The sequence below is a fragment of the Salmo trutta genome, unplaced genomic scaffold (genome assembly GCF_901001165.1).
Source record: "Salmo trutta unplaced genomic scaffold, fSalTru1.1, whole genome shotgun sequence".
Taxonomy (NCBI): Eukaryota; Metazoa; Chordata; class Actinopteri; order Salmoniformes; family Salmonidae; genus Salmo; species Salmo trutta.
This window is the reverse complement of record NW_021822710.1, coordinates 227,428-250,781: the sequence shown is the minus strand read 5'-3', so window position 1 is coordinate 250,781 and position 23,354 is coordinate 227,428. Positions and strand designations below refer to the sequence as shown.

At 41.6% G+C, this 23,354-nt stretch overlaps 2 protein-coding genes across 2 annotated transcripts; both read right to left on the bottom strand.

Annotated features, from left to right (window-relative positions):
- Positions 1–322: 322 nt before the first annotated feature.
- Positions 323–8,968, bottom strand: LOC115183964 (uncharacterized protein C18orf19 homolog A). Its single transcript, XM_029744949.1, has 5 exons — positions 8,872–8,968; positions 7,492–7,526; positions 6,858–7,332; positions 4,529–4,640; positions 323–1,529 (listed from the first exon to the last, which is right to left on the bottom strand). Exons 3-5 carry the CDS (start codon positions 7,298–7,300, stop codon positions 1,056–1,058), a joined length of 1,029 nt encoding a protein of 342 aa, XP_029600809.1. The 5' UTR covers positions 7,301–7,332; positions 7,492–7,526; positions 8,872–8,968; the 3' UTR covers positions 323–1,055.
- A 9,392-nt stretch (positions 8,969–18,360) lies between these two features.
- Positions 18,361–20,052, bottom strand: LOC115183963 (adrenocorticotropic hormone receptor-like). The gene has a single exon (XM_029744948.1). The coding sequence runs from the start codon at positions 19,648–19,650 to the stop codon at positions 18,730–18,732; it is 921 nt and encodes a 306-aa protein (XP_029600808.1). The 5' UTR covers positions 19,651–20,052; the 3' UTR covers positions 18,361–18,729.
- Positions 20,053–23,354: the final 3,302 nt, after the last annotated feature.

Below are 23,354 nucleotides of genomic sequence, written 5' to 3'. Positions count from 1 at the left end.
TAAGGTGCCTAATGTCAAAGGGGATAATGTCATGTTTAAGCAGACATAGGAACCCTAATGTCATGTTATGAACAGACATATGACCCCTAATGTCATGTTAGGAGCAGACAAAGGACCCCCTAATGTCCTTGTTGAGAAGACTTAGGAACCCTAATGTCATGTTATGAACAGACATAGGACGCCCTAATGTCCTTGTTGAGAAGACATAGGAACCCTAATGTCATGTTATGAACAGACATAGGATCCCCTAATGTCCTTGTTGAGAAGACATAGGAACCCTAAGTACAGAACTCAGAACATGGAATGAAGACAGGAAACTGAATGATGTTTAGAAGCTCAATATTCTGCTTTATTGCAAATTGTGATCATACCAGACAGTAAAGTCCATTAACTGGTACTACACAACCCAACACCCTTTCTGTTCAGACTGTGGTTTTCCTTTTATTGCATTTTGGCTTTATAATTCTGTAATATCCACAGAGCAACATAAAAGGTGATACTTCTGGATGTTGTCCGTGAGTTCATCTGACTCTGAGAAACTAGATAAACGACCTCATTGCCAACATCCAGAAGTATCCCTTTAAGGAACCAATCAAAACGACTTCTGTAAATCACACTTCCTATTATATGCACAATTTTCAGTTGATTAGGTAGTAGGAACACAAAAATACTACAATATATTAAAAACTTTGGGTATTGGATAAAAAGACATGATAGAAAACGTGATTTAAAACATTAAAAAAGACAAGCAGTTACAGCCTCAATGAGGCTTTGATGGACGATGTTGAAACAGGAATTTTATTTTTCATACCCAGAAATCATAATACTCCTCAGTGTATCGTAATAGAACTGAGAAATCCCACCTGCCTCCTCCTTATAGCAGGTATAATGGTACTAGCTGGGGCAGTCAAGATGGCAGAAGTACCATGTAATGTCTGGACTCATTCATCTCTCAACAATAGGTTCATAATACATGCCTTAATTCTGTCTTTGACCCCCAACCACATTGAAGACATCAAAACATGTGTTTATTCACAACCACTTGTAAAACAAGACTAATCTAGCTTCTTTCGGTAAGACACTTTGTCTTTGGTTTCCTGTAGTTTATCAGAGAACATGTCTTTGGTCTCCTCCATCTTTCCAGAGAAACGTTCTTTGGTCTCCTCCATCTTTCCAGAGAAACGTTCTTTGGTCTCCTCCATCTTTCCAGAGAAACGTTCTTTGGTCTCCTCCATCTTTCCAGAGAAACGTTCTTTCGTCTCCTCCATCTTGTCGGAAATACCAGACAATCGTTCTTTCGTATCTTCCATTTTCCCCGAGAGTAGTTCTTTAGTTTCCTCCATTTTTTCAGAGAACAGTTCCTTAGTTTCCTCCATTTTCTCTGTGAGTTTCTCCCTGGTCTCTTCCATCCGGTCCTGCAGGTAGTCTTTGACGGGCGGAGGGGTAGAGAAGTAGCCGTGTTTACGGAGGTACTGCACTGAGAAGGACGTCCCACCCAGAGTCACCGTGTATCTGGCAGGTGTTGCAATCTGAAGGAAAATCGGGATAAAAGAAAGCCACTAAGTTCAGTAGAACAAGTGAATTGAAGCTGGTGTTGAAATCTGAGTATTTCTGCTTACCTTGTACAAGTCATGGTCCGTGAGCATTCTTACCTTGTACAAGTCATGGTCCGTGAGCATTCTTACCTTGTACAAGTCATGGTCCGTGAGCATTCTTACCTTGTACAAGTCATGGTTCGTGAGCCTTCTTACCTTGTACTGTGCCTTCAGAAAGTATTCACACCCCTCGACTTTTTCCACGTGTTAAAATGGATTAAATTCAGATTGTGTCACTGACCTACATGCAATACACTATAATGTGTCAAAGGGGATTTATGTTTTTAGAAATGTTTACTAATTAATTCAAATGTAAAAGCTGAAATGTCTTTTAGTCAATAAGTATTCAACCCCTTTCTTATGGTAAGCCTAAATAAGTACAGGAGTAAACATTTAGTTAAAATATGTACCATGCAGTAATCGCTCCACCATTTCTGGGTTGATAAAATTCTCATATTTTGCCTAATTTCAGTTTGTGACAAAATAAACAAGTATATTGTAGAGAATCATTGTACCATCTAAATAGCTGTGAAATATATTTGCCAAAACCATATTGTATTCTTAGCTGTTTGAAGCTGGTGTTCAAAACCAAAAGACAAAAAAATGAAACTTAAGCACCCAGAAGCATAGAAATAGCGACATAGAACAGATCTACCACTTCTTAGATTTGCTTCCAATAAGAATGACAGATCTGTAACTCAAATTTCTGTGAACTTGGTCAGGTCTCCTAAAAAGTTACATATTGCAGCTTTAATGGAAAAATCCACGTCAAAACCCCTCATTCCTTTAATATACAGTGTTAAAATAACACAAATACGTGAGAATGTTTTTGTGAACAAATGTTTCATTTTGGCATTATAATAAGGTTGGTTGGTAGCTAAATGGAAAATCGCTGTGGAAATCTGTTGCAGCTCTACAAAATCCAAAATCCAATGGGCTGGCACTAACTGCACTGTAAATTTAGGAGTCTACAATCTCACCATATTCAACATGTAGATCGACGTGCCTCACAGTGGTCTAACGTTCACAAATGGCCAAAACATTACAGCCCACTTGGAGTTTGCCAAAAGGCACCTAAAGGACTCAGACAATGAGAAACAAGATCCTCTGGTCTGATGAAACCAAGATTGAACTCTTTGGCCTGAAAGCCAAGCGTCACGTCTGGAGGAAACCTGGCACCATCCCTACGGTGAAGGATGGTGGTGGCAGCATCATGTTGTGGGGATGTTTTTCAGCGGCAGGGACTGGGAGACTAGTCAGGATCGAGGGAAAGATGAACAGAGCAAAGTACAGCGAGATCCTTGATGAAGTCCTGAGTGCTCTCGAACAGGTTCTCAGTCTGGGGCGAAGGTTCACCTTCGACAACCACCAAGACAACGCAGGAGCGGCTTCGGGGACAAGTCTCTGAATGTCCTTGAGTGTCCCAGCCTGAGTCTGGAATTGAACCAGATCGAACATCTCTGGAGAGACCTGAAAATAGCTGTGCAGCGACACTCCCCATCCAACCTGACAGAGCTTGAGAGGATCTGCAGTGAAGAATGGAAGAAACTCCCCAAATACAGGTGTGCCAAGCTTGTAGCATCCTACCCAAGAAGACTAGAGGTTGTAATCGCTGCCAAAGGTGCTTCAACAAAGTACTGAGTAAAGGGTCTGAATACGTATGTAAAATTTGAGTACCATTATTTATTTATGTGATAAATTTGCAAACAAAATCTAAAAACCTGTTTTTGCTTTTGACATTATGGGGTATTGTGTGTAGATTGATGAGGGAAAACACAATTTAATACATTTTTAGAATAAGGCTGTAACTTAACAAAATGTGGAAAAAGTCACGGCGTCTGAATACTTTTCAAATGCACTGTATCATAGGCAGGGAGTATTCTCACCTTGTACATGACATAGGCAGGGAGTATTCTCACCTTGTACATGACGTAGGCAGGGAGTATTCTCACCTTGTACATGACGTAGGCAGGGAGTATTCTCACCTTGTACATGACGTAGGCAGGGAGTATTCTCACCTTGTACATGACATAGGCAGGGAGTATTCTCACCTTGTACATGACATAGGCAGGGAGTATTCTCACCTTGTACATGACATAGGCAGGGAGTATTCTCACCTTGTACATGGCATAGGCAGGGAGTATTCTCACCTTGTACATGACATAGGCAGGGAGTATTCTCACCTTGTACATGACATAGGCAGGGAGTATTCTCACCTTGTACATGACATAGGCAGGGAGTATTCTCACCTTGTACATGGCATTTTTTTTTTCACCTTTATTTAACCAGGTAGGCAAGTTGAGAACAAGTTCTCATTTACAACTGCGACCTGGCCAAGAATAAAGCAAAGCAGTTTGACACATACAACAACACAGAGTTACACATGGAATAAAACAAACATACAGTCAATAATACAGTAGGAAAATAAGACTATATACAATGTGAGCAAATGAGGTGAGATAAGGGAGGTAAAGGCAAAAAAGGCCATGGTGGCAAAGTAAATACAATATAGCAAGTAAAACACTGGAATGGTAGATTTGTAGTAGAAGAAAGTGCAAAGTAGAAATAGATAATGGGGTGCAAAGGAGCAAAATAAATAAATACAGTAGGGGAAGTGGTAGTTGTTTGGGCTAAATTATAGATGGGCTATGTACAGGTGCAGTGATATGTGAGCTGCTCTGACAGGCAGGGAGTATTCTCACCTTGTACATGACATAGGCAGGGAGTATTCTCACCTTGTACATGACATAGGCAGGGAGTATTCTCACCTTGTACATGACATAGGCAGGGAGTATTCTCACCTTGTACATGACATAGGCAGGGAGTATTCTCACCTTGTACATGGCATAGGCAGGGAGTATTCTCACCTTGTACATGGCATAGGCAGTGAGTATTCTTACCTTGTACATGACATAGGCAGGGAGTATTCTTACCTTGTACATGGCATAGGCAGTGAGGGCATAGCCACCAGAGGAGTGATTCAGCAGACCAACCACCTTCTCTGGTAAACCAATGAATTCCAGAAAAGGCACCACATTCACTCCCCTGTGAAATATACAGTGAGTTTAACTAAGGCCAGATACTGTGCCTTCACATGAAACAAAACACTCTGTCTTGGCCAGTTTATTAGGTACACACCAACCCTGTTCACCCCAAAACGGTTAGCTTCTAGTAAAACAGTGAGTCAACATGGCCGTGGCAATACAAAGCAGACAGCCAGTTACTGTTCGACTGGGGGGGAACGAGTGACCTAAGCGACTTTGAGCGCGGTATGATCGCCGGTGCCAAGCGCGCCGGTTACAGTATCTCAGAAACAGCTGGCCTCATGGGATTTCACGCACGACAGTGTCTTAGGGCAGCGGTTCCCGGTATGAAAATGGTGTTGCAGGGTGAATTTCTAAAATTCTGAAAAGAATTACACACCAAATACATACACATATATATATATATATATATATATATATATATATATATAATACACAAAAATATATATTATAATCTCGTCTTTAAATCATTGTAATGTGGTTTAACCTTTAAAATCTAAATGAAAATGATTCAAATCTAAAAAGATAGAATTCAACTAGTGGGGAAAAACCTGCACTTGACTGTTGTACTTCGAATAAAACTTTATTCAACACATGCGTCGAACACAAGTGTAAACCTTCCTGTGAAATGCTTAATTACAAGCCCTTAACCTTTAGCGGGATCAAATTCAACAACATCCGGTGAAATTGCAGGAGCGCCAAATTCAAAATTATAAATCGTAATATTAAAAATTCATGGAAATACAAGTGTCTTACATCATTCAAACGCTTGGAATCTTGGTAATGGAACTGTGTTGTCCGATATACAATAGCTATTACAGAGAAAAAAAATGCCATGTTTTTGTTTGAGAAGAACGATAAACACTTTTTTCCGCCGTGACAGGTTTGATACATTCACATCGGAAGGTAAAAATAATGACTTACATTCTGAAATCTTGCTCTAATTTGTCATCCTGAGAGTCCCAGTGATCAAATGCAAGTGCCGCTTTCTTTGATAAAAATGCATTTTTAATAGCCGAACACGAAACATTTTGTAAACCTCGTGTTGTGAATTCTGTCTCATTCAACTTTCGACGTAATTGCATACTAAACGTACGTTTATCCAGTCATGGGCTGGTTGTTAGTAACACAACCAATACTTGATGGTTCTTTTCGCGGGACGTATTGACCCGAAAGAAACAGATTTGAAGACACCAAGCAATGACCTCATTGCGCACCAATGATATGAGCTGTGTTTCGTTGATTGATTGTATTTTTTTGGCCCAATGACCACTGATCGTCTTGGTCGATAGCCAATGAGCTGAGGTAAACGGCAAAATGTTAAATGGTTATATTTTGGAAGATCAGCCTTCGTAGTAAACGCGAGCGACAATGACAAGAATCGTCCAAGCTAACAGGGGGGGGACAAACAGGCAAATAACGGCGCAGTACAACAATAGTGTGCAGAACGGCATCTCAGAACACACAACTCGTCGGTCCTCGTCACGCATAGCCGCAGGAAGTAGGGGTGCTGAAGGTGCTGCACCCCCTGAAAAAAAACGAAGAAGAAAATAATAATACAGGACTAGCCTTTACTAGTCCACCCCCCGAAGAATTCAGGCTGTTGTAGAGGCAAAGTGGGGTTCGACACAGTACTAGATGGGTGTACCTAATAAACTGGCCGGTGAGTGTATCTAGGTAATAGTCTGTACAATGAACACAACAGCAAGGCCATTATCCTCAGGCCAAAATACCAGTTAGGTACTGAACTCCTAAAATCTCTATGTATAGCTAAATGATTCATAACAAAAGACCACAGTAATGGAATCCCCAGGGGGGTAAGACCAGAGACAGGTGGGTTAGGGTTAATGTAGGAATCCCCAGGGGGATTAGACCAGAAACAGGTGGGTTAGGGTTAATGTAGGAATCCCCAGGGGGGTAAGACCAGAGACAGGTGGGTTAATGTAGGAATCCCCAGGGGGATTAGACCAGAGACAGGTGGGTTAATGTAGGAATCCCCAGGGGGATTAGACCAGAGACAGGTGGGTTAATGTAGGAATCCCCAGGGGGATTAGACCAGAGACAGGTGGGTTAATGTAGGAATCCCCAGGGGGATTAGACCAGAAACAGGTGGGTTAGGGTTAATGTAGGAATCCCCAGGGGGATTAGACCAGAGACAGGTGGGTTAGGGTTAATGTAGGAATCCCCAGGGGGGTAAGACCAGAGACAGGTGACTCACTGCATAGCAGCGTAGTAGAAGGTCCCGAACCAGACGCTGGAAGTCAGGAGATGGACAGGTATCATCACCTTCCCATACTGCTTAAAGGTCTTCTTGAACCTCTGGACCAGACCAATGGACTTGTCCTGCAGAGGGTCTATCTCTGGGGCCTCCGGCGGGGCCTCCACAGGCAGCTTGGAGGAGTCTGCCCCATAGACGGGCTCTGTTCCAGCTAGGCTGGGGGGATGGCTGGGTGGGTCCTGGTCCTCTGGTTGGAGCTTGGGCCGTTCTACTGCCCTGTTAAAAGCTGAGGTACTGACCCAGCGCTGGCCGGGCCCTGGGGTCAGGCGGCCTACAACACACACCGACGCGGCCAGGCGTGCCTCACACGCTGACAGGCCCACGACCCCGGACCGCACGTAGGCCATCTGCCGCAATGCACCCTGGGACAGAACACGATGCATCTCCTCCTCCCTGAGACGTTTGACCACAGAGCCTGCAGACAGCACATCATCATCATCAGGGTTTACTAATGACTATCAATTACAAGAGGAGTAATCATTATGTTGATAAGTATATATTAAGTTAGGAACTGCTATAATCAGAATGAAGAAACGTATCTGATGGTTTGATAAGACATAATACCAAAACATACCTCCAACTAGAGTAGGACAACCATTAATCCAGCACCTGAAATGAAAACGTCCAAATTAAAAAGACCGATAAACAACACAATCTAAACACAGAAGTTAAGCCACAACAGACTAATCCAGTAGCCACTAATGTGGATGATTCTCAGCAAAACAACCTAAAGTCCTGGTTGAACTAAGTTTACTAGCTAACGTTACACACAGCCACATTCGGATATATAGCTAACAAGGCAAATAAAAAGCTAGCTAGCAAGCCAACTATAGTAAGTAGCTAGTCAGCTAGCTAAGTAGCTAGCAAGCCAACTAAGCAGCTAGCAAGCCAACTATAGTAAGTAGCTAGTCAGCTAGCTAAGTAGCTAGCAAGCCAACTATAGTAAGGAGCTAGTCAGCTAGCTAAGTAGCTAGCAAGCCAACTATAGTAAGGAGCTAGTCAGCTAGCTAAGTAGCTAGCTAAGTAGCTAGCTAAGTAGCTAGCTAAGTAGCTAGCAAGCCAATTATAGTAAGTAGCTAGTCGGCTAGCTAAGTAGCTAGCTAGCCAACTATAGTAAGTAGCTAGTCAGCTAGCAAGCCAACTAAGTAGCTAGCAAGCCAACTATAGTAAGTAGCTAGTCAGCTAGCTAAGTAGCTAGCAAGCCAACTAAGTAGCTAGCAAGCCAACTATAGTAAGTAGCTAGTCAGCTAGCAAGCCAACTATAATAAGGAGCTAGTCAGCTAGCTAAGTAGCTAGCAAGCCAACTATAGTAAGGAGCTAGTCAGCTAGCTAAGTAGCTAGCTAAGTAGCTAGCAAGCCAACTATAGTAAGTAGCTAGTCAGCTAGCAAGCCAACTAAGTAGCTAGCAAGCCAACTATAGTAAGTAGCTAGTCAGCTAGCTAAGTAGCTAGCAAGCCAACTATAGTAAGTAGCTAGTTAGCTAGCTAAGTAGCTAGCAAGCCAACTACAGTAAGGAGCTAGTCAGCTAGCTAAGTAGCTAGCTAAGTAGCTAGCAAGCCAACTATAGTAAGTAGCTAGTCGGCTAGCTAAGTAGCTAGCTAGCCAACTATAGTAAGTAGCTAGTCAGCTAGCAAGCCAACTAAGTAGCTAGCAAGCCAACTTTAGTAAGTAGCTAGTCAGCTAGCTAAGTAGCTAGCAAGCCAACTATAGTAAGTAGCTAGTCAGCTAGCAAGCCAACTATAATAAGGAGCTAGTCAGCTAGCTAAGTAGCTAGCAAGCAAACTATAGTAAGGAGCTAGTCAGCTAGCTAAGTAGCTAGCAAGCCAACTATATATAGTAAGGAGCTAGTCAGCTAGCTAAGTTAGTATGTGCAAAGGTTAGCTACAGAACTTGCAAAACATCTAGTTTTATTTCTAGAGCTAACTAGCTAGCTGGCTGCCTAGCTGTCACATACGCAGTGGCTTCTGTGTGGTTGACATTGGGGGAGTCTGGAGGACGGCAAACTTCTTCACTTGTAAAAGCTTCCAGAACAATCCAGTGGAAACACGGGCCAGTTTTAGATATGGTTAACTAACGTTAGTTATCTGGCTAATGCCTGATTCTGACAGAAAGCCAACTTGGGTTGTTAGCTTGCTAGCGAAGTTAGCTAGCCGACACTTGGCAAAGTAGTAGTTGTGTATACATTTTGTCGTGAAGTTGTAAAACTACGTGACAAAGCTCACAGGTAAAGGAATACATACATTCAAATTCAAGAGGTTTGATCCAGTCAAAAGTGTTTTCTGTAGTTATATGAGCCATAAGTACATAGAATGACCGTCCTGTCAATAGAAGACCTTACAGCAGAGAGCGAGGGGGGATCCGCGTGTCCTCGGACCGCGCAATGCATCATGGGATTCCGAGTTCATTTGTCGCGAGATTTGGTGTCTGTAAACTGCGTAAAAACAACCCTTCCCGACATGCCTAAAACCTTTCAGACACAATTTCCGTTTCTTTGACAGAGAAAACCTCTAGTCCAGCGGATATACCCACAGACCATTCCGTTTTATGTTGCAAGTATCAAACTTGGTACACTAACACTCAAATGTTACCTTTTTTTTTGTAAATATAGTCATCACATTCACTGCACTTAGCCTGTAATAAAACCTTAATAAGTCCATCTTTATGGAGCTAACTGCACATTCTCTCTTATATTCAATGTGATGTTTCTCTGTTCCTTGTTTCTCTCTTTTCTGTGCTGCAGATCTTTTAGCAAAAGCCTAATAAACTTGACATTAACTTGAATTGTCTCTCTTTATTTTATCTCACAAACAACATCACCTATAGTCTAGGTATAGTCCCCTGTATCTCAGTTGGTAGCGCATGGTGCTTGCAATACCAGGGTTGTGGGTTTGATTCCCACGGGGTGAAGTACATAAGTGTATGCACTCACTAATGTACGTGGTGTTTGCTGAATGTAAAGCAAATTGTTTTTTATTATTGCCAGTATAACTTAGTAGCTTTGACGTGCATCGTCCAAACAGCGGCTGAAGGGCAAATATAATGGTGACGTCATCTTGCCAATGTGCAAACGCTCTCCATACCACACCAGCCCAATGTATAATGTATAATGCATCGTGTCGACGTCGCCGAGATGTATGTGTGCTGTCTGGGAAGAACTTATGGGGGTCATATTGAGGTCATTTTGACCATAGTCTAGCAGCTACGGGAAAGAATTATGGACTTTCTGATAGAGCCAACACACAGCTGGGGCATTTTTTAGTCTATAGTGCCAGCACAGATTTAGTCCATTACCCCCTGGCGGCCATTTCCAATATGGCGGCCATTCAGCTGCAGGGGGTCATATTGGACTAGATTCACTTGGCCATATCTCCACACACAATTGGTGCATACAGCCCAATGATGGCTTAAAATGTTTGAGGGGGTCTAGTAAAAAATGATCAAATGGCCCCAAAATGCCATATATACATATCCTTTAAACATTTAGTAGAAAATGGTGAAAGCGAGTTCCAAATTATTGCTTTTTGTAAATATTTTCGTGGCTAGTTCCAATAGTTTACATGTAAACACTCTAAAAAGTTATATATATATATATATATATATATTGGTGTTCCCTGAAGTTTACTGATTGCAATGATATCATTTTCTTTGTGTCAATTTTAAGACAAATTACAGGAAACCTGCCCTGTACACGTCACTTTAGGTAAAATCCCATAGGAATGTATTATGTCCAGCAGAGAGACAGGTAACCCATTTTAACAAAATACTTTTTATGATGAGACCTTCCAGCCATTAGACAAAGGAAAAGTGTATAGAAAGATGTGTATCTATAGTTGCAGATTTATCCTGTTATACTCAGTGGTGGAGGGATAGTTTTGTCAGTCTTTGTTGTGTGCTTCTAAGTTAAGAGTAGTTTTATTTCCTATTTTCCATGTATATTTAATCATTACATTGACATTTCCTTATTTTCCTTATTTGAGATGTATTGATTTAATAGATTTATCATGATCACCTTTACCTTCTATGTTCTGCAACCTGCTTATTCATGTCTGCCCTGTTGCAGAACCACACACCAATCCAACGTTACCACGTCCAACCACAAGTCCTTAATAAATAACCAATCCAACTTTACCACAAGTCCTTAATAAATAACCAATCCAACTTTACCACAAGTCCTTAATAAATAACCAATCCAACGTTACCACAAGTCCTTAATAAATAACCAATCCAACGTTACCACAAGTCCTTAATAAATAACCAATCCAACTTTACCACAAGTCCTTAATAAATAACCAATCCAACTTTACCACAAGTCCTTAATAAATAACCAATCCAACTTCACCACAAGTCCTTAATAAATAACCAATCCAACGTTACCACAAGTCCTTAATAAATAACCAATCCAACTTTACCACAAGTCCTTAATAAATAACCAATCCAACTTTACCACAAGTCCTTAATAAATAACCAATCCAACTTTACCACAAGTCCTTAATAAATAACCAATCCAACTTTACCACGTCCAACCACAAGTCCTTAATAAACATGTGAACTTTGGAACTCACACATGTGGTGTAGTTATTCACAGTAGGATACCAGCCTGCCCTGCCACCAGCCTGCCCTGCCACCAGCCTGCCCTGCCACCAGCCTGCCCTGCCACCAGCCTGCCCTGCCACCAGCCTGCCCTGCCACCAGCCTGCCCTGCCACCAGCCTGCCGTGCCACCAGCCTGCCGTGCCACCAGCAGATGGTGGTCTCGCTTTCTTAAAATATAGGTCGATATTGTGTGAGACACTTCTGTGGTTTACAGGGGACACCTGGGAACCAGAGCTATTATTTTGCCTTTTGCACGTTGGATGAGGTGAAAACTCCCCCTGTAGAATAGAATAACTTTATTTTGTGGTAATGGCTGCCTGTCATGGTCCCCTATGAGGACAGTGGATGAGGTGAAAACTCCCCCTGTAGAATAGAATAACTTTATTTTGTGGTAATGGCTGCCTGTCATGGTCCCCTATGAGGACAGTGGGCCGGGGGAGGGCTGAGGTGGCGAAGCATAACCAGCTGGCATTAAAGAATATAGCCAGCGGCAACAGAATGATCATAAGTGATCCACATTTATATAGATGGGTTGTTCCACCAATTTCTGGCTTTTGAGAAGTGTAACTTGATAAAAAAATATATATAAGTATTTCACCTAATTGTAATATTCTGTGATAAAGAGCACATGTTCTTCACTTAATAAAAAGCTAAAAGTTTTCAGGGTTGACGATTTCATCTTAAATCAGTCATAAATCCCCTTGTGACAGGGGGAATGGAAGCTTGTTGTGTGCAACAGGGAGGGGCAATTGAATGCAAGCTTCACCCCAAACAATTACATTGTTAACCTGTTGAGGCCAGGGGGCAGGATCTTATCCCGGTATTGGGATTCATTGTCATGTGACCATGGCGGGGAATTCAAAACTGCAAGAGTAATCATTTCAAATAATCAAATAATCAACTATTTTCCTCCATTTGAAAGATATATCTCCTAAATCTAACCACGCTGTCCGATTTTCAGAGGCTTTACGGAGAATGCATAAAGTTAGGTTATGTGAGGAGAGTACATTGACAATAGCTGCGTGTAATGTTTAGCCAATTCAAAGAAGGGCATCAACAGACAGAAAACTAGCTAGAATTATGCACTTACCTTTGACAATCTGCATCAGATGACACTCATAGGACATTATGTTAGACAATACATTCATTTTTAGTTCCATCAAGTTCATATTTATATCCAAAAACAGCATTTACAGTCGCGGTGAAATTCAGAATTTTTTTCGGCTCGAATGCTCCCAGTGAATCCAGCATTACAAATCACGGAATTAGTATTCGAAAACATTGGTAAATTATAATATTGTCATTCAAAGAATAATATATTATCATCTCGTAATTGCTACCGAATGGCCAGATCTCAAAATAACTTTACTGGGAAATCACATTTTGCTATAAACTGGGTACTATGCTAACAACATAAGCTAAGCTATAAGCTAAGCTAAGCTAAACCGTTAGCATTAGCATCATCTAATTTATTTATTTTTTTATTTCACCTTTATTTAACCAGGTAGGCAAGTTGAGAACAACTTCTCATTTACAATTGCGACCTGGCCAAGATAAAGCAAAGCAGTTCGACAACATACAAAAACACAGAGTTACACATGGAGTAAAACAACATACAATCAATGATGCAGTAGAAAAAAATAAGACTATATACAATGTGAGCAAATGATGTGAGATAATGGAGGTAAAGGCAAAAAAATGCCATGGTGGCAAAGTAAATAAAGTATGGCAAGAAAAAAACACTGGAATGGTAGATTTGTAGTTTGAAGAAAGTTAAAAGTTAAAATATAAATAATATGGTGCAAAGGAGCAAAATAAATAAAATAAATAAATACAGTAGGGGAAAAGGTAGTAGATTGGGCTCAATTAAAGATGGGCTATGTACAGGTGCAGAAATCTGTGAGCTGCTCTGACAGCTGGTGCTTAAAGCTAGTGAGGGAGATAAGTGTTTCCAGTTTTAGAGATTTTTGTAGTTCGTTCCAGTCATTGGCAGCTGAGAACTGGAAGGAGAGACGACCAAAGGAGGAGTTGGCTTTAGGGGTGACCAGAGAGATATACCTGCTGGAGCGCGTGCTACAGGTGGGGGCTGCTATGGTGACCAGTGAGCGGAGATAAGGGGGGACTTTACCTAGCAGGGTCTTGTAGATGACCTGGAGCCAATGTGTTTGGCGACGATTATGAAGTGAAGGCCAGCCAACGAGAGCATATAATATCGATAATAACATTCTAAATATCCCCTTACCTTTGATTATCTCCATCAGAAGGCGCTGCCAGCGATCCCAGGTCCAGAACAAATGTGGTTTCTTTTGACAAAGTTCATAATTTATGTCCAAATAGTTAGCGTTCAGTAGGCTCCCACAAAATGAGGTAGGCAGTGTAAAGTCACGCCGAAAAGCTAAAAAAAACCTAGTAAATAATCTATTTATGTTTGTTCAAACATGTCAAACGTTGTTTAGCATTAATCTTTTGGTCCATTTTTAACGTGAAACATCAGTAAACATCAGTAATATTTTCACACAACCTATCAAGTGTCTAGAATAAACGATTATGACAAAGACACTCTTCTCAGATTCATGCGCAGGCGCAAAAAATGAAGTGATGACGTGTCAACTTGTAAGCTTTCTAATTCGGTCTGTATTCATGACAGATGCTTCCAACAACTTTCTAAAGATCGTTGACATCTAGTGGAAGCAGTAGGAGTTGCGAACTGAATCCTTTCTCACTGTGGTATCTGTAAAACAATGACACTAAATAGTACAGTCACAAAATTCTCATTTTTTTAAATCTATTTTTCACAGGTTTTTGCCTGCAATATGAGTTTTGTTATACTTACAGACACCATTCAAACTGTTTTAGAAAATTCAGAGTGTTTTCTATCCGAATGTGTTAATAATATGCATATCCTAGCTTCTGAGTTGGTGTAGGAGGCAGTTAAAAATGGGCACATATTTTTTTCAAAATTCTCAATACTGCCCCCGTGGCCCGTAGAGGTTAAAGACATTTCTGGCCTGTCCGTCTATGGGTAACAGGGTTGACAATGGCCAAACACCAGGCAATGGCCATACACCAGACAATGGCCAAACACCAGACAATGGCCAAACACCAGGCAATGGCCAAACACCAGGCAATGGCCAAACACCAGGCAATGGCCAAACACCAGACAATGGCCAAACACCAGACAATGGCCAAACACCAGGCAATGGCCAAACACCAGGCAATGGCCAAACACCAGGCAATGGCCAAACACCAGGCAATGGCCAAACACCAGACAATGGCCAAACACCAGGCAATGGCCAAACACCAGACAATGGCCAAACACCAGACAATGGCTTAACACCAGGCAATGGCCAAACACCAGGCAATGGCCAAACACCAGACAATGGCCAAACACCAGGCAAACCAGCTCACCTGCTTTACTGTATGATTTCACTATTAGATGTTCAATGTTTATTTTTTTATATTTAAAAAAGGAATATTTTCACCATATTAAAATGAGAGTTCAGTTCACGTAAATAGGTCGACTTTAAAACGAGCGACAGACGTAAATGAATCAATAAATCACATGAAATAAATCAGAATCTTGGAAATGACTGCCAAATCAACAAAATAACTATGATTGTGAAACTTGGGGATTAAGTGGGTTAAAATCTTCCTAGAAGTGACAAAGGGTTGACGGAGAGATGTAAAAATGATACATTATGGCACTGTAGCCGCCTTTATAAATGTGATTTATTGAATGGTCTATATTAAAGGGCACTTCATTTCATATTTTAAGCTTTTAAAATTCAATACTGGTGGACAATTTCCCGCTTAAAATATCAAAGGGACACAAAAAGGCACTCATTTGGTGGAACGACCCATGGGTCACTGCAGTAATATAAGGAAGTATATTATCAGTCTGGTTAAATACACCGCTGCATATAGTCTTTGATATGCCTTTAGATCATCATGTCTTGACATTTAATCAGACAGTGGAATGTCATTAGTAAAGATTGAAAAAAAGTAAAGGGGCCTAGACAGCTGCCCTGGGGAGTTCCTGATTCTACCAGTAAGGGGCCTAGACAGCTGCCCTGGGGAGTTCCTGATTCTACCAGTAAGGGGCCTAGACAGCTGCCCTGGGGAATTCCTGATTCTATGTTGGAGAGGCTTCCATTAAAGAACACTCTGTGTTCTGTTAGACAGGTAACTCTTTATCCACAATATAGCAGGGGGTGTAAAGCTAGACTATAATCGATAATGTCAAAAGCCGCACTGAAGTCTAACAAAACAGCTCCCATAATATTTTATCGTCACTTTCTCTCAACCAATCATCAGTCATTTGTGTAAGTGGTGTGCATGTTGAATGTCCTTCCCTGTAAACATGCTGTAAATCTGTTGCTCATTTATTTACTGTAAAATAGCATTGTATCTGGTCAAACACAAATTTTCCCAAAAGTTTACTAAGGGTTGGTAACAGGCGGATTGGTCGGCTATTTTAGCCAGTAAAGACTGGTTTGCTATTTTTGGATAGCGGAATGACTTTTGCTTCCATCCAGGCCTAAGGGCACACACATTTTTTTAAGCTTCGATGAAAGATGTGGCAAATAGAAGTGGTAATATCGTTCGCTATTATCCTCAGGAATTTTCCATCCAAGTTGTCAGGCTTTTCAACAACAACAACAACAAAAAAATCACCTCTTCCACTCTGAATTTAATTTAAGGTGTTCCAAAGCTTTTTACTGTCATTCTTTATATAATTTATCTTCGTTTTTTTAGTATAGTTTCTTCTTCCTTTTGTTCCGTTTAGTCACATGATTTCTCAAATTTGCAGTAGGTTTGCCAATCAGTTATTCAGCCAGACAGTCTTTTAGGTGCCTTTTGGCAAACTCCAAGTGGGCTGTCATGTGCCTTTTACAGAGGAGTGGCATCCGTCTGGCCACTCTACAATAAAGGACTGATTGGTGGAGTGCTGCAGAGATGGTTGTCCTTCTGGAAGGTTCTCCCATCTCCACAGAGAAACTCTGGAGTTCTGTCAGTGTGACCATTGGGTTCTTGGTCACCTCCTTGACCAAGGCCTTTCTCCCCGATTGCTCAGTTTGGCCGGGCGGACAGCTCTAAGGAGAGTCTTGGTGTTTCCAAACTCCTTCCATTTAAGAATGATGGAGGCCACTGTGTTCTTGGAGACCTTCAATGCTGCAGACATTTTTTGATACCTTTCCCCAGACATGTGCCTCAACACAATCCTGTCTCGGAGCTCTACGGACAATTCCTTCGACCTGGTTTTTGCTCTGACATGCACTGTCAACTATGAGACCTTATATAGACAGGTGTATGGCTTTCCAAATGCACCTGAGCTCAATTTCAAGTCTCATAGCAAAGGGTCTGAACACTTATGTAAATAAGGTATTTCGTTTTTTATTTGTTATAAATGTGCAAACATGTTAAAAAACCTGTTTTGCTTTGTCATTATGGGGTATTGCGTGTAGATTGATAGGGAAAAAAAATATTTAATACATTTTAGAATAAGGATGTAACGTAACAAATTGTGGAAAAGGGAAAGGGTCTGAATACTTTCCGAATGCACTGTAGTTACATACAGTATAATATACAGTAATTGTCTAATCTGTATATAGTTATACATACTGTATAATATACAGTAGTTATATATTCTGTATAAAGTTAAACATACTGTATAATATACAGTAGTTATATATTCTGTATACAGTTATACATACTGTAGTCATCTATTCTGTATACAGTTATATATACTGTATAATATACAGTAGTTATCTATTCAGTATATAGTTATATATACTGTATAATATACAGTAGTTATCTATTCTGTATATAGTTATTCACACTGTATAATATACAGTAGTTATCTAGTCTGTATACAGTTATACATACTGTAGTCATCTATTCTGTATACAGTTATATATACTGTATAATATACAGTAGTTATCTATTCTGTATATAGTTATACATACTGTAGTCATCTATTCTGTATATAGTTATATATACTGTATAATATACAGTAGTTATCTATTCTGTATACAGTTATACATACTGTATAATATAGAGTAGTTATCTATTCTGTATAGTTATACATACTGTAGTCATCTATTCTGTATACAGTTATATATACTGTATAATATACAGTACTTATCTATTCTGTATATAGTTATACATACTGTATAATATACTGTACTTATCTATTCTGTATAAAGTTATACATACTGTATAATATACAGTAGTTATCTATTCTGTATATAGTTATACATACTGTATAATATACAGTAGTTATCTATTCTGTATATAGTTATACATACAGTATAATACACAGTACTTATCTATTCTGTATATAGTTAAATGTACTGTATAATATACAGTAGTTATCTATTCTGTATATAGTTAAATGTACTGTATAATATACTGTAGTCATCTATTCTGTATAAAGTTATACATACTGTATAATATACAGTAGTTATCTATTCTGTATATAGTTAAATGTACTGTATAATATACAGTAGTTATCTATTCTGTATATAGTTATACATACTGTTTAATATACAGTACTTATCTATTCTGTATATAGTTAAATGTATTGTATAATATACACTACTTATCTATTCTGTATATAGTTAAATGTACTGTATAATATACAGTACTTATCTATTCTGTATATAGTTAAATGTACAGTTCACAGACCATCCTCAGTTCCCCGTACAGACAGTGTGAATTACAAATTGTGGACTTTATGGAAATTATTGTTGACATGACTGACATGGTGAACTCCATGAAATATAATGTTTCCTGTATGTACTGTGGATTTCTGTAGCGATGTTCTCTGCACACGTAAATAAAATGCCTTATTGTCCAAGTATAACATTTATTCATTTATTTATTTATATAAGCACTTGTGATCCATCCGGAAATGCCCAAGTGTCTCTTGTTTGAAACCACTCTGATATCTGAGATAAGCTTGTTGTGACAGACCGAGAGCTGTCAAGCAGCATGGCTGAGATGTCAACATAAAAGACAAACAGTGCAGGGTGTAAGGTCAATAAAACCCATATAGTGCCCTACCTTTAACCAAGGCCCTATTCCCCATATAGTGACATACCTTTAACCAAGGCCCTATTCCCCATATAGTGCCCTACCTTTAACCAAGGCCCAAGAGGTCAAAAACTCTGGTGGAAAGTTGTGCATTATCTAGGGAATTAGGATCCAGCCAAAGCCCTTCAGTGGAACAGAGTTTTGACCTTGTAGCAGAACGGTGAGTCTGAGCAGAGCAGCATCTTCCTGAAGGTGTGTCGTAGCTCTGCGCTGCGGAAGGCGTAGATGGCCGGGTCTATCACGGCGTGACTCATCAGCAGAACCAAATTCAGCTGGAACAGAGAGCGGTAGCACTCACAGTAAGGGTTCTCTACGCACACCATGAGGAGGAGGAGATGGAGGAAGAAAGGCGCCCAGCACACCACAAACACCCCGAATAGCATGGTGAGCGTGAGAGCCCCCCGGAGGCTGCGGTGAGGCATGGCACTCCCGGGCAGCGCTGCAATCTTCCTGGCGTGGGACCGAGCCAGCAGGAACATGTGGACGTAGAGGAAGAGGATGAGGAGCAGCGAGACGAGGAAGAGCACGATGAAAAAGATCTTGATGACCGTGGCGTCGCAGAACGCCACCATGACCGCCCCGGCGACGCCGCACAGCGCCCAGATCCCCGCCAGGGCGGCGGCGGCTCGCCTCATGGTCATGATGTTGTGGTAGCGCAGCGCGTGGAAGATGGTGACATAACGGTCCACAGCGATGGCCAGGAAGCTACAGATACAACCAATAAAGGACATGCAGAGCAGTGCGTCTATGACGTCGTCGACCCTCCGGACGGAGTCCCCTCGGGAGTCCAGTTGTCCGACGTCACTGAACACCATCATCAGGGTCTCCCAGGTCTTGCAGAGGGAGGAGACGGTGTTGAACGTGGCCAGGCTACAGATAAACATGTACATCGGGGAGTGGAGGTTCTTGTTGCGCACCACGGCCAACACCACCAATAGGTTCTCACTGAGAGACACCATACCCAACACAAAGAACACCAGGTGGGGTACCTTCACCACCTGACAGTCTGTGTGGTTGGACGGGAGAGCTGAGCCATCATTCATCATGGAGACCACAGACAGTGTCAGAGCAACGTCCAACAGTAGATCAGAACAGGGTGTTTCAGATTAACGTCCAGAATAAATCAGATCAGAACAGGGTTTTTCAGAGTAACGTCCAGATCAGATCAGGGTGTTTCAGAGTAACGTCCAGATCAGATCAGATCAGGGTGTTTCAGAGTAACGTCCAGATCATATCAGAACAGGGTGTTTCAGAGTAACGTCCAGATCAGAACAGGGTGTTTCAGAGTAACGTCCAGATCAGAACAGGGTGTTTCAGAGTAACGTCCAGATCAGATCAGGGTGTTTCAGAGTAACGTCCAGATCAGAACAGGGTGTTTCAAAGTAACGTCCAGATCAGATCAGAACAGGGTGTTTCAGAATAATGTCCAGATCAGATCAGGGTGTTTCAGAGTAACGTCCAGATCAGATCAGAACAGGGTGTTTCAGAATAATGTCCAGATCAGATCAGATCAGGGTGTTTCAGAGTAACGTCCAGATCAGATCAGAACAGGGTGTTTCAGAGTAACGTCCAGATCAGATCAGAACAGGGTGTTTCAGAGTAACGTCCAGATCAGATCAGAACAGGGTGTTTCAGAGTAACGTCCAGATCAGAACAGGGTGTTTCAGAGTAACGTCCAGATCAGATCAGATCAGGGTGTTTCAGAGTAACGTCCAGATCATATCAGAACAGGGTGTTTCAGAGTAACGTCCAGATCATATCAGAACAGGGTGTTTCAGAGTAACGTCCAGATCAGAACAGGGTGTTTCAGAGTAACGTCCAGATCAGAACAGGGTGTTTCAGAGTAACGTCCAGATCAGAACAGGGTGTTTCAGAGTAACGTCCAGATCAGATCAGAACAGGGTGTTTCAGAATAATGTCCAGATCAGATCAGATCAGGGTGTTTCAGAGTAACGTCCAGATCAGATCAGAACAGGGTGTTTCAGAGTAACGTCCAGATCAGATCAGAACAGGGTGTTTCAGAGTAACGTCCAGATCAGAACAGGGTGTTTCAGAGTAACGTCCAGATCAGATCAGAACAGGGTGTTTCAGAGTAACTTCCAGATCAGAACAGGGTGTTTCAGAGTAACGTCCAAATCAGAACAGAACAGGGTGTTTCAGAGTAACGTCCAGATCAGAACAGAACAGGGTGTTTCAGAGTAACGTCCAGATCAGATCTGATCAGGGTGTTTCAGAATAACGTCCAGATCAGAACAGAACAGGGTGTTTTAGAGTAACGTCCAGATCAGAACAGGGTGTTTTAGAGTAACTTCCAGATCAGAACAGGGTGTTTCAGAGTAACGTCCAGATCAGATCAGAACAGGGTGTTTCAGAGTAACGTCCAGATCAGAACAGGGTGTTTCAGAGTAACGTCCAGATCAGAACAGGGTGTTTCAGAGTAACGTCCAGATCAGAACAGGGTGTTTCAGAATAACGTCCAGATCAGAACAGGGTGTTTCAGAGTAACGTCCAGATCAGAACAGGGTGTTTCAGAGTAACGTCCAGATCAGAACAGGGTGTTTCAGAGTAACGTCCAGATCAGAACAGGGTGTTTCAGAGTAACGTCCAGATCAGAACAGGGTGTTTCAGAGTAACGTCCAGATCAGATCAGAACAGGGTGTTTCAGAGTAACGTCCAGATCAGATCAGGGTGTTTCAGAGTAACGTCCAGATCAGATCAGAACAGGGTGTTTCATCTTTAATTCAGACAGTTGGCGGAAATGTCTAGTGAGGTTTGGTTCAGACAGTTGGTTGTACTGGTCTCCTCAACAGTGTGATGGCACTCTGCATGGACCTGCTGGGTGGTGGTTGGGTTGTGATGGATCACGTTAGTAGACCAGGTACTCTGGAGAGGAGGAGATGATTCTGGAGAGGAGGAGATGATTCTGGAGAGGAGGAGATGATGATTCTAGAGAGGAGGAGATGATGATTCTAGAGAGGAGGAGATGATGATTCTAGAGAGGAGGAGATGATGATTCTAGAGAGGAGGAGATGATTCTGGAGAGGAGGAGATGATTCTAGAGAGGAGGAGATGATTCTAGAGAGGAGGGGATGATTCTAGAGAGGAGGAGATGATTCTAGAGAGGAGGAGATGATTCTAGAGAGGAGGAGATGATTCTAGAGAGGAGGGGATGATTCTAGAGAGGAGGGGATGATTCTAGAGAGGAGGGGATGATTCTAGAGAGGAGGAGATGATTCTAGAGAGGAGGAGATGATGATTCTAGAGAGGAGGAGACGATGATTCTAGAGAGGAGGAGACGATGATTCTAGAGAGGAGGAGACGATGATTCTAGAGAGGAGGAGATGATGATTCTAGAGAGGAGGAGATGATGATTCTAGAGAGGAGGAGATGATTCTGGAGAGGAGGAGATGATTCTAGAGAGGAGGAGATGATTCTAGAGAGGAGGGGATGATTCTAGAGAGGAGGAGATGATTCTAGAGAGGAGGAGATGATTCTAGAGAGGAGGAGATGATTCTAGAGAGGAGGGGATGATTCTAGAGAGGAGGAGATGATTCTAGAGAGGAGGAGATGATGATTCTAGAGAGGAGGAGATGATGATTCTAGAGAGGAGGAGATGATGATTCTAGAGAGGAGGAGATGATGATTCTGGAGAGGATGAGATGATTCTAGAGAGGAGGAGATGATTCTGGAGAGGAGATGATTCTAGAGAGGAGGAGATGATTCTAGAGAGGAGGAGATGATTCTAGAGAGGAGGAGATGATGATTCTGGAGAGGAGGAGATGATGATTCTGGAGAGGAGGAGATGATGATTCTGGAGAGGAGGAGATGATGATTCTGGAGAGGAGGAGATGATGATTCTGGAGAGGAGGAGATGATTCTGGAGAGGAGGAGATGATTCTGGAGAGGAGGAGATGATTCTGGAGAGGAGGAGATGATTCTGGAGAGGAGGAGATGATTCTGGAGAGGAGGAGATGATTCTAGAGAGGAGGAGATGATTCTAGAGAGGAGGAGATGATTCTGGAGAGGAGATGATTCTGGAGAGGAGGAGATGATTCTAGAGAGGAGGAGATGATTCTAGAGAGGAGGAGATGATTCTAGAGAGGAGGAGATGATTCTAGAGAGGAGATGATTCTGGAGAGGAGATAATTCTGGAGAGGAGATGATTCTAGAGAGGAGATGATTCTAGAGAGGAGATGATTCTAGAGAGGAGATGATTCTAGAGAGGAGACCCACCTGTGGAAAGAACAAAAACATTAAAGAAATTACATCAAATTTAATTGAACACATGATGAGTGTGATAATGTGTGTGTGTGTACGCGTGTTTGTTATGTGTGTGTGTGTGTGTGTGTGTGTGTGTGTGTGTGTGTGTGTGTGTGTGTGTGTGTGTGTGTGTGTGTGTGTGTGTGTGCACATGTGGGGAAGCCAAGCCCCCCCACCACAATAAAAAAACATATTACAGCATATGAGTTGTGATAATATGAGTTGTGATAATTGCGTTGTTTGCTCTATAACCTGTTAGTTCATATGCCTTGCCATCGTGATATACAGGCCTAAGGCCTTGCCATCGTGATATATGGGCCTGAGGCCTTGCCATCGTGATATATAGGCCCAAGGCCTTGCCATCGTGATATATAGGCATTTTACATTTACATTTTAGTCATTTAGCAGACGCTCTTATCCAGAGCGACTTACAGTAGTGAATGTATACGTTTCATGCATTTTTCATTTTTTTTGTACTGGCCCCCCCGTG